The following is a 12,021-nucleotide window of genomic DNA, read 5'->3' as shown; positions in this document are numbered from 1 at the left end:
CCATAATGATCATGTTCATGCAAAATTCTGCACTTGATTGTTAGATTATTATAAAGATAATGACATTAATCTGCCATTTATGAACTCAACGGTAGGTTAAACCCCAAATCGCTGCTTTCTCGCAGCGCACAAATCATGACTGTTTTCTATTTTATGTTACACCACTGTGAACAGAAAGCATATCCTCACATAGTGCACTTTATTTCCTGGTGTATGAATCTATAGTCGTCATCATCATCATCATCATCATCATCATCATCGTGTGGGAGAAGAGCAGCATTAGAGGAAAACAAAGAGCCGAGATGATACAGAAATGTGACCTTGTCAGTTCAGCCACAGCACTTTATTCTATTCACACAGTGCATTTCCTTAAAACACAATATATAATTTAATATCAATATAAAACTCCATTTGTGAATATAAATTATGCATTCAATACAGCAGCTCTGATATATACTATTAAGCTTTGGTACAGTGGTACATTTATGTATATGAGTGTGTGTTGTGTGTGTGTGTGTATGTATGTATGTGAGTGTGAATGCTGCACCCTGTGGGCATCATCACAAGGGAAGCGTGTGTAGGTGAGGAGGGGTGAGAACGTGTGAAAAAAAGGTGTTTGTGGGGAGTATGTGTGTGTGTGTGTGTGTGTATGTGAATGAGTTCACGCAGGAACCAAAGTATCATCATCACTCCATCTACTGAGGCGGCTTCTGTGCATCATCAGTACTGCGCGTTCCAGGCCGGAGCGCTGAGGTTGGTGCAGCTGGGAGGATGGCAGTTGCCGTGGTGGGAAGGTGCGGGCGCCACGCAACAGTAACCCACCTCCCCGCTGACCCCGGTCACTACTTTACTCTGTGGATAGGACACTGAAACGCCTCCCTGCAGAGAGAAAGTCGGAGCTTAGAATTTGCCGTCACAAGCACTTTGCGAACTATTAAAACGCTTCTTTTGGGAGCTGAGTTGTTCAAGGCTGATGCTCAATGAGACCTTTGGGTGCTCTGTGTTTACCTGAACCATGCTACACTGGTGAGACGCCATTGGTGAGTAGGTTCCCAACACAGCCTGGGTCTGGGTGTGGGAAGACTGCTGAACCCCTACAGCAGGGGCGTAACCTGCTGCAGACACACACACACACACACACGTATATACAAGATTATTAACAGTGTATTTCATCGCTGCAGTTTCTAAGTAACAAGACGTTTCACAGTTATTCTGTGTGAAAAAAAGAGAAGGCAAATGGTCCAGAAATTGTTTATTTGTTGATAAATTATTTATTATGAATTAAATCCCTTTTATACACCAAAGTACAATAGTATTATAAATGTTTTGTTGAATGTGAGATCAACCATAAATTCTAATACATAACTGTATTTTACCCAGAAACGTGTCTTTTTGTTCTTTGTCACTGCGATGAATAGAAGCAGCAGGAAAAGAGACCGGTTCACTGTGAGACCCTCAGACTACATCTCTGACAGTGTAACGGCCCCCTCCTCTACTGCCACAGTCTGTCTGTCTGTCTGACTGACACACACACACACAAACACACACCTACACACAGGTGTTATGTACCTGTTGGTTGTGCTCCCTGGCTGTGGATGTGCTGGCCGGGTGAGACAGGCCTGCATGGGTGCTGAGCTGAGGTAGGGTACTGGCCGTAGTAATACACAGGCACCTATAGGAAAATATCACTTTAATTCTTTCTATTATTTTCCTCAAATTTTTCCTTTAAATGGCAGAAATCTGGTGTCAAAATCCATGTTAGAAATTAAATAAATCAATGCCGCATTTCCACATAATTTATATCATTCCTCAATATTTCATACATGACCACAACTTGATGTACTTCATCAAAAGAGGGACAGGAAAAACTAAAAGTGTGTTTGTGTCTCTACCTGAGGTGAGGGCTGGCAGTAGCTGGGGGGGTTGGGAGGGGGAGGAGGAGGGGGCGGAGCTGCATAGATGTAACCCTGACTGGGAGGGTAGAGGGGCGGGGCTTCCCCCGGTGACTGACAGCTCACAGTCACATGAGCGAACTGCGAGGAGAGATCTTCAATCTGTCGGTCAAGAGGAGAAAGGGGGGGGGAGGTCAACGCGCACATGTAAACACAGAGTGTGCGGACACACACACACACACACACACACACACACACACAGCGGTGCAGCTGTACAGTGATACATACTGTGGTATATGGCTGTGAGGGAGTGACAGGTATCATCTGTGGTGCAGAGTAAGAGACAGACGAGTACTGAAGCACCTGAGAGAGACACACACATATGGAGACGGAGATAAGGACACAAACAGTGATGCTTATGTACGTCAGTGTGAACATTTCTTAGTGAGTGTGTGTGTGTGTTACCTGCTGCTGCTGCTGCTGTTGCTGCTGAGAAGGAGCGCCTTGAAGCTGAGTCTGGCTCCTGATTGGCTGCTGAGTGTCTGGAGGGTTGTACACAGCTGGGGTTCCATCAGGGTTCAGGAAAGGCTGTCCTAAGAGGTCAAAGGGGAATATAAGTTATGATAAATGTATTTGAGCACTAAAATCTCACTAGTGTGTGTGAGTGTGTGTGTGTATTATGTACCAGTATGCGGGTTCATTAGTATGCTTCCCGGCGGGATCCCATTCTCCATGATGTAGGCAGGGTTCGGAGCCGGCTCTTCTATGATGGGAGGAGAGGACGGATGGGGACAAGTGGATGACACTCTGAAAAGAGAGATGGAGCCTGAGAGAGAGAAAGAAAAGTGAGGACAGCGTTATATCACACATAACAAATTCACATTTCAACTTCTCAATCTGATTTAAAAAAAAGACGACACACTTCACTCCTGCCTGTGCTAAAAACATACTGCACAGCCCCTCAGCGCATTGTCGCCGGTTACGTATTTTTCTTCCTGAATATGCGGAGGTGTTGTGTGAAAATTTACAGCTCTGGTGTGAAGATTTATGGATCGAGTTAAATTTTCACGCCAGCAGAATTTCCACTGCTTTTTGTTAATTAGACGCTGCTGAATATAAAGAACAGAAATCATTTATAAACAGTGTTTTTTTTTCCCCCCCCAAGTACTTTTGGTGATGATGTGTGCAAATAAGTTTGCTTTCACACAGGTGGAGACGAGCGAAGAACGTCTCACCCTCGGTGACTGGATTTACACCTTGAAAGTGTGACCAAAAAAAAAAAAAAAGGTGTTAAAAAAAGGCGAGAGAATGTTACTCTAACACACCTGTAGCTCGCGCATCCCAGCTGTGGTTGACAGCTTGGAGGGGTTTGGGCGCGGGATTCGTCCACTGGTACGAAGAATCGGAGTCGGTGCTGCTCCAAGGTCGGGGGTCGTTGCTGTAGCGACAGTCTGTCTCCGTGCTGCTTTGCCTGCTGCTGCCTGTCCAGCTGGAGCTTGAGCTGTCACGACTCCCCCTGTGAGGCACATCCAGAATTATCTACAACCTTATTACCGGGTGAGAGGCGCGCCGTTTATGTGAAACGGGGGGACAAAAGTGGCAACAACACCTGCTGATATGCCGCACATAATGACAGATTGACGGTTTTTTGCTAAATTCATTGACAGAAAATATCTATGAAGACATCCTTTTAATTATTTTCAGCTAGCATGTGCACAATGGCTGACAAAAAAAAAGACCAAAACTAGGTCTGCGGCAGACTCTGAAAAGCTCTGTGGCAGCCGGGCTGACCAGATTAAAGTGATAAATGACTGTGCATCTGTGCAGACAGAGGTCTACCTGAAGAGCTGCCGTCTCCTCTGGGTCTCAGCATATGGATTGTACTCCTCCACAGCCCTGCACGCAGCACACACACACAGACATATATTAATGTTCTAATCTAAATATAATAAGCTGGAAAAGCACATGGAGCGAACACACTGCAGGCAAGGTTACCTGGTTTCTGCGTGGGCGCTCTCCTGAGTGCAGAGTGGCTGCAAAAGTACAGCAGAGAAATTAGCAAGTGTCCTCTCTGTCTGTATTTCATATCATGCCTGCCTGTCTTCCTCTCTCTCTGTCTCACCTCTTGGTTGAAGATCCGATCTCGTACTCTTTGGTACTCCTCCTCTTTCTCCTCCATCGACTTGCTTTGTTTCTCCTGTAATGGGTGGAGTCGGGTCTGGCGGGGAGGGAAGGGGGAAAATAGGTTAAAACGCTGATAGGAAACGATCGATGTCAATTATAGAGGAAATTCCAGAGGGACGGGCAGCTACGGAAACGCGAGGACAGACAGACCTGGTCATCTAAGCTGCTGTCTCTCTTCAAAATAATTTTCCACCGGTGGATCTCTTCTGTTTTGTCCTTATGCACCTGATCCAGAAAACGCTGCTCCGGTCTTGAGGACAAACAAGTGTTCTGTTAGTCCAGCGCTCAAAAAGAAAGGATTTACATGCACACATTCGCAGACAGATCTCGTGCGCTTACATGCGTGTGCTGCTGGTCCTGTTGATGATGACAGACTTGCCTGTCTGGTCTACATTGTGCTCCATGCCAAAGTAGGCTGCCACCCGATGGACCAGCATACGGTGGTAGGATGACATGTGAGGGAACTTCTTAAAGGGACTGGGAGGCAGAAACAGGGAGAGGCGTGGGGAGGTGACGAGGCACAGAAAATGAAAGCGGAGAGATGGAAGGATGGAAGAGGGAAGGCAGACAAAGATAGAACGAGGGGGAGAGAGAAGGAGGTAGATTGAGAACACTTGTATTTTTTGGCTTAAGTCCAGTTTCACCCCCTGTGGTCCAAACACTCCCACACTAACATAACTGGCTCAATATATTCAGCAGCACACTAAATAAGCTTTATGGACTATAATATATGAGCTGAAAACATATTATAAATTAGCATAAAACTGTATTTAATCTTTAATAGGATTTAGCATGCATGCTAGTTTGAATTTCCCTGTTTACAGGATGTTTAAACACTAACAGGTAGATCAATGAGGACCCAAGGTTATTCTTTGCACATACACACACACACACACACCCACACACACACACACACAGACCTATTGCTGGTGATGAAGTCGATCATGTCCTGCTCCAGTTTAAGCAGCATCATGCGGTCTCTGGGGTTGCTGTTGAGGGTTTCAACGATGAACTGGTGCAGATCTATGCCGGTGGAGTCGGTGTACTCCACACTGGACTCTGAGAGCGACACAAGCAGGCAGGCAGGATGCATTACGAGACAATAAAAACAAGTAAAATAAAACAACATAAAAGCAACACTGCAATATTAAACACCCCAGGAGAACTGCATCTAAATAGTGGCGCTGAATCCCATTTTATTACATTTTATTTGCTTCCTCTGTCTCTTTTTTATGAGATATCAGTCACACACACACACACACCTTTGGACAGTGAGTGTTTCTTTGGATCCGTGCTCTTCTCCTGCTCTTCCTCCTTACAGGAAGTTCTCTCGTTGTCATGGCAGCTAGATGAGATGATTGCGTCTGGAGATGCCTGAAGATAAAGAAGAGTAATTAATTTGACTGTGATTATGATGATGATGATGATAATAATGAGGAGGAGGAGGAGGAGGATAATGTGTGTATTACCTGGCTGTCTTCATATGGGGAGGACTCCTCACAGATAGCCATGCTGCGCACCAACTTTCCTTTGGCCTGTAATACACACACACACACACACACACACACAAGCAATATAACAAGTTCATAGAGTGTAATGCAATCGATATCTCAAGAATGAATAATGTGAGGCACCGAACTACTTTAGCTTACCTTAACTTTTTTCTTTGGTTGCACCTGGTTACAGTGTTTCTGCAAGTGAGGACACAATTTATTATTAAGTGTGCATGTGAGGAGAGGTGTTTGTGGGCGGATTGTTAGTGTCACTTACCTGCTGCTCCAGCTTCTTACAGTCATCCTCCCTCAGATCGCTGCAGAGGGACAGACATGGCGAAGGGGAGGAGCAGCTGGTGACGTCACATGATGTCACATCGCAGGGTTGTAGGAGGACATCAGCGCTCCCTACAACTACTTCCGTCATCCTTCTGAACGACACACGACACGGACTCTCAGGCTTTATCCCAATTATGTCTGCATTTGTGTATTTGACAAAGATATCTTTGCCTGCGTGAGTGTATGCGTGTGTGTGTATAAATGCTGTTCCCACCTATCTGGAGTTGTTTACTGGAGAGCCTCACAGGTGAATGATGAGGTCATATATCCCATGTTCCCACAGGGCAGCCTGAAATGCAATTATCCTCTCCGCCTGTGCTCGCCTTGTCTACTGTTCCTCTATCTGCCGGCTCTTCGCTGCTCAATGAAAAATAGCCTGAAGAGATCAAAAAACAGAGGAGAGGAAGAAAAAAAAAAAAAAACGTGTTAGTGGTCATTGTATAACAAAAACACCACCACACTGTTTCACACAAATACACACACACTTATATCAAACAGTTACCAGAGCATAAAAGCATAGCTGCTGGAAATGACATCAAGTAGCTAAGCTTGTGTCTGCATATGTGAGTGTGTGTGTGTGTGTATGTGTGTTAACCTCTGTCTAGCCTTCCCAAATGCTCTCCCAGCTTGACAGTTACTTGCTGCTTGAAGTGTATTACTGTAAGAGTGTCTGCGCATCTGTGGCGGTAACATATAGGTCTTTTGCCCGGATGTGGTATTTGCTGGTGTGTTTACGTGTGTAGCTCGTGTAATCGCATGTCTGGTGTGTGTGTGTTTGTGTCTGTCTGTGTGTGTGCGTGTTTGAGCGTGTCCTCAAGCTTTTCTTAGAAACAGCAGCTGTGGAGAGTATCATCCGATCCACCGGCACTGATATTCCCAGAATGCCAAGCTGATCCCCGTGGTGAGAATATTGCCGAGACCAAAGGAATACGCACACACACACACTCACGTACACACTCACACACACACACAAGAGGAAGTGGCATTCCAGCATCTTTTCCAAATGGCCAACTGTGTTCAGTGGGGACACATTCCACTGTAACACAGAGCTCAAGGGGACACTTATTCGTGTTACCGCCCGGGACAGAATAACGAGCTCAGAGGATGCGGAGTCTCATAACATGGTTATTTAACACCCGACTGGAGAAGATAATAGCAGTTTAAAAAAAAACAAAAAAAAAAAACATGTGCAACCAAAGCGCTGTTTACCTGCCGTACCACCTCTATGAAACACAAAACATGACAGCAGAGATTCTACACAGAAAAAAATACTCCGAGCACAGCGGAGAGGCGTCTGAAATCCTGACATGGTTTGGTTTTATTATGGGAATATGACTGTGAAAATTACCATGATACATGATACTTTTTAATTAATTAATGATAACCATAAATGCAGTAGGGGTAGTTGTATTGATTGTACGATACTGTACTGAAAACAACTCATTCCACATAAGGGTTTTCCAGAGAAATTGGTTTTGTGATATAAAAGCTCTTTAAGGGAGGGATGCGGAAGGGATACTGCTCACTATGCATAGAAAATGTGTGATTCTGTTAATTAGACCTGAAACGATGGGAGATTAATCTACGTATAAGCCGATGGATAGAAAATGCATCAGAAATGATTCTAACTGAGTCATTTTTCAAGCAGAAATTTATTACATTTCCTGGTTTGAGCATCTCAAATATGAGATTTTTCTGCTTTTCTGTATCTTATATAATAGTAAACAACATCTTTGCATTTTGGACAATTGGTCAGAAAAAACAAGTAATTTAAAGATTAAAAAGACTGATTAAAAGATTAGAGACTGCCTGGGAAATTGCGATGTGCATTTTTCACTATTTTATAACATTTGAAACGTAAGGAAAAGAGCTGTTTCAGCCCAACTGTACATCAGAGCTTGAGTGTTGCAGTTTGACAGATGCTGCAGGCGATCTCTATCTCTGCATTATGTTGATGATCTACTGGAATTGTCAGGAGATACATAAACATCCTATGGGACATCATAATTTAGGAGACTCTCCTGTGTGTTGTTGGCAAGTTCGTGCTGAGGTGTCCTTTAGCCAAATAGACCAGCTCTATGAGCGCTACACTGCACTGACCCTGACCTCAGACCTTACTGAGGGGGGAGGGAAAAAAAACAACACATCTCCTTTAGAATTAAAAGAAAAAAATTGTGTATAAAATAAGAGAAAGCGTGCTGGTGTTTCACTGTGTTATATCTGAGAATCTACAGTAACAAGAGAAGAACGGGAACATGACATAAGAAGACAGAGAGGGGGGAAAAGAATATGGAGCAGATGCACTACAGAGAAAACAAGATGAATGGGAGGCGAGGGAAGCAGGGGATGAAGAGAGATGAGGAAGCAGTCTGCGGGGACTTTAAAGGTGAAGAGGGGCGAGGGAAGGAGAAGGAGAAAGAGAGGAGCCGAAGAATTAGTGATGGAGAGGCTTGCAGCACAGTCTGTCTCCGGGCTTTTCAGCCGGCGGCCGTGAAGAGGGGGGATTTGAGTGGAGCTACCAGTTTTTGAGCTGAGCGCTGCAGAAGCGGCCAGCCGCCCGGGGAGAAGGTGTGACATGATCATTAGCGCGTGACGGATGGCGGCGGGAGACAGGGAGCGCCAGTACCCGCTACATCATCATCCATCTGCTGCTCTCCCCGAAGCCTCCAGCCTCGGAGCCACTTACTCACCAGGACACCTTTCTTCTCCAGCCAAAAGCTGCCTGGCTCATCTACACTGACACACAGACAGGCCAGTGGGAAAATGTCCAAAAGCTACTTTAGATGGTCATTGTCAGCTGAACAAAGTTATATTAAGTCCTTAAGCCTGGTGCAATCTTGTTGGTATAATTAAGCCCACAGAAAAATCTGTCTTTGAATACCATGGCTATAATTATCAGTGGATTCTGATTCTGCTTCTGACTGAGACATCATTGCACCTTGTACGTTTAGATGTATTATCCTGCTTTCTCCACTTGTAGACATGTATCTGCACATTATGCCATCTCTGGAGATATTCTACTCAGTCTTCCATCTCTCTTTAAAAAAAAAATCTATTTTAACAAACATCACTGCCTGTGGTCACAGAAGCTGCTGTTTGTGTTTTGTCTCTTAAGGTTGCAGCTGATTTTTTTTTTAAAAAAAAAAAAAAAAGGATTTCATGTTTTCTCCCTCAGCTCGGGAGCTCATTAGGAAAAAAAAAAAGAAAAAAGATTCATCGAGAGACAAAAACCCAGAGAGCAGGTCTCTCTTCCTTAAAATGATTATTGAGAATATGGAAGCAGACTCAGAAAAGAGCCGCCTGTGCTTTGTTTATCCATAATCTGCACAGGCTTCGCCCCTGAGATGTAATTGGGCTGCCTTTGTTTTCCCCTCTTACATTATATGGGATGTTCAGATATTTTCTCACCAAATATGTATACAAATATTTTGTTTATCTATGTATCTATCTCTCTATCTAGTTGCTTCTTGCGTGTCTGCACCATGTACATTTGCAATTGAACCCTTTCCTTCCTGCAGTTTTTTTTCCCCTCTCTCTCTTTCTCTTTCACTGCTGCTGCATATTTAATTTAAATAAACGAGGACATAGTGTAAGTTACTTTACCCTTCACTTTCAGCTTCAGAACAGAAAGTAGGCTACACATGTGAAATTTAGGTTACATCGTCCTTTGAGTCATCAGCACCTGGCCAGCCACAGCGGCTCTCTTACCAGAGTGACTTGTGGGTGCGACATCTGTGTGTTGCTGTGCAGCTGAAGAGATGGAGATGAAGAAGGGGGGGGGGGGGGTAGAGGGGTGGCTGCACACATAATGTAAGATGGACAACACAATAGAGTGGCGAGTGCTGTTATTAAAGGGCTACTCCACTCAAAATGAAGCTCCTAAACTCTTCATAGCTCTGTCTAAAAACCGACGGCACCTTCACTATGTCGCATGGCTTCCACGTTTTAAACGACGGATGCGGCAAGTACGGCTGAAACAAACAGGTGTCATCTTCGTGCACAACTTTCAGGCATCCTGTTGGCCCACAAAAAAAAAAAAAAAAGAGACGCGAACCTATAACGATGCTCGATCGGGCATCTACTTTTCCGGACGGGGTTCTCGGTTTTTTGGGATGGGTGGACGCAGAGATAGCCTGTGGGAGCTGTCAATGTGTGTGTGTGTGTGTGTGTGTGTATGTGTGTGTGTCGCATTACCGTGACCCATGCTAAGCTGACACACCGGGCTATTTTTACACCGGGGCAGGGAGTGGACCTCCTGCTCCGGGACTTCACCGTGCTGTCAGCTGCATGTGGAGAGCAGAGGGGCAGCGGACGAATGATACACACAACAGGAGCGCTTAATATGGACTCAATATTATAGTTAGCTGCTAACAGAGAGGGACTTTTTTTGTCTGGGAATAGGCAACTTAAATCGCCTTGAAAGTCATATTTATACACTCAAACACAGCAGCCAGAAATACAAAGTGAGAGGCAGCTGCTGTATTAATATCCTAGTTTAAAAACCTCGCTGACATTTTCATCCAAGTAACGATAAAAGCTAAAATATTAACTGGCTCGTAAATGACAGTTATCATTCAGCGGTGTGGCTACGGACCGACTGGGAACGCGACTGATATTAGCTAGTTAGATCCCTTAAATTAACCGTTTTCACTAGTTCAAGCTAAATTATAAATATTAGCTTTTTTTTTTTTTTTTTTAAATCACCGTAACTCATGATGTGGTGTGATTGATATCGCAAAAGTCTTAGCAAGAGGAACGGCGATGATAAAACAGCATCAACAGAGGAAAAAAAGACAACAAGAAGCATCGATGTCAACGAGCGCAGTATATTAGCCGTTAGGGAGGACAACAGAGGAGATGTAATAACGGTCGCCGCGAGGAGGGCGGCCGTTATCTTACCGTTAGGTGATGTCTTCCTCCCGCCGTATAGCTTCTTGCCGGCGTAGCCTACCGACCGACGGATTCTGCTGTACAGTGTCTGTTGATTGTGAGGTCCGTTGCTCCTCCTCCGCCTTTTGCCTGTCTGTCAGAGCAGGAGGAGCTGGGAGGGGAGGAGCGGGGAGGGCCGACAGCTCTGAACCCTGAGCCACGCGCCCACACACACATACACACACGCGAGAGAGCGCGCGAGCGAGGAATGCACGAGAGCCAGCTCATTTCTGTCCCTGTCTGTCTCTGCCTTGCTGTCCAATTTCAACTCAATGTAATTTCCGGTAACACTTTCTATGACGCCCATGCCTATAATGTATTATAAACATACTTATAGTGCGTTATTATCTGCTTATAGCACTGTATCATTATATCTATAAGCACTCATAAATATACATAATGCTTTATAACAATAATCAACTTATAACGCATTTATTATAAAGCATTTTATAATGACTTATAAGGTCAAGTATCATAATGCTTCATAATGGCTGGTCACTCACTGACATTTTTCTTGCAAGGATCATCATTTATAATTCTCATAGTTGTAATACATTAGAATTATTTTATAATGCATTATAATCACTTACCAAGTTCTTTTTAAAGAGTCACTTTTGTTCATCAAACGTTTACATAAAAGTAAAACGTACAGCTACAGGCAAAGTAGAAATTGTTTCAGGTATTATCTATAATTTGAGTCAATTGAGTCTTCACAGTGAGTTTTCTTTTGGGTGGGAAATATTACATTAGTGAAATGTAAATGTCCATCATTCAGTTATTCATCATCAAAGAGTTAAATTACAAACACCAGGTAAAGATAAGAGCTGTGGAGATATATGTGTAGCATATTATGTGGAGTGAAAAGACGAGACAGCCTGTTGTGTCATAGTTATTTACTGTGACAAATACCAAATAAATTGTGTCTTCCTGTTATAGTCTGTTCAGGGGTAAGAGACAAGGCTATCCTTTACTGCCATGTCTGTTTGCACTGGTTTTCAGTGGTAAAAAAAGTACTGAGATACTTTACTTACAGTAAGTGAAAGTAGTAATACCAAGGTGTAAAAATAGTTAATTACGAGTAAACGTCCTGCATTCAATATTTACAATATTAAAATTACAAAATTATTATCAACAAAATGCACTTTTAAGGTTAAAGTTAAAGTACTCATTTTGCAGAACGGCCC

General features: G+C 43.8%; 1 protein-coding gene across 5 annotated transcripts; it reads right to left on the bottom strand.

Moving 5' to 3' along the window:
• Positions 1-303: 303 nt before the first annotated feature.
• arpp21 (cAMP-regulated phosphoprotein, 21) lies at positions 304-11,023 on the bottom strand. Of its 5 annotated transcripts, none has more exons than XM_042436720.1 (20): positions 10,808-11,023; positions 6,123-6,284; positions 5,847-6,000; positions 5,729-5,767; positions 5,546-5,611; positions 5,339-5,450; positions 4,997-5,135; positions 4,416-4,553; positions 4,227-4,326; positions 4,015-4,110; positions 3,888-3,925; positions 3,732-3,788; positions 3,218-3,408; positions 2,578-2,718; positions 2,358-2,485; positions 2,181-2,258; positions 1,893-2,054; positions 1,570-1,672; positions 1,009-1,115; positions 304-879 (listed from the first exon to the last, which is right to left on the bottom strand). In XM_042436720.1, the coding sequence occupies exons 3-20, from the start codon at positions 5,994-5,996 to the stop codon at positions 721-723; spliced, it is 2,004 nt and encodes a 667-aa protein (XP_042292654.1). In that variant the 5' UTR covers positions 5,997-6,000; positions 6,123-6,284; positions 10,808-11,023; the 3' UTR covers positions 304-720. The 5 variants fall into 5 exon arrangements, with proteins under 5 accessions (XP_042292654.1, XP_042292658.1, XP_042292657.1 ...); XM_042436724.1 differs by having other exon boundaries at positions 1,009-1,112; XM_042436723.1 differs by having other exon boundaries at positions 2,181-2,255.
• Positions 11,024-12,021: the final 998 nt, after the last annotated feature.

Source organism: Thunnus maccoyii, chromosome 15 (genome assembly GCF_910596095.1).
Source record: "Thunnus maccoyii chromosome 15, fThuMac1.1, whole genome shotgun sequence".
Taxonomy (NCBI): Eukaryota; Metazoa; Chordata; class Actinopteri; order Scombriformes; family Scombridae; genus Thunnus; species Thunnus maccoyii.
Note: the sequence above shows the minus strand (reverse complement) of the source record. Positions and strands in the feature narration are given on the sequence as shown.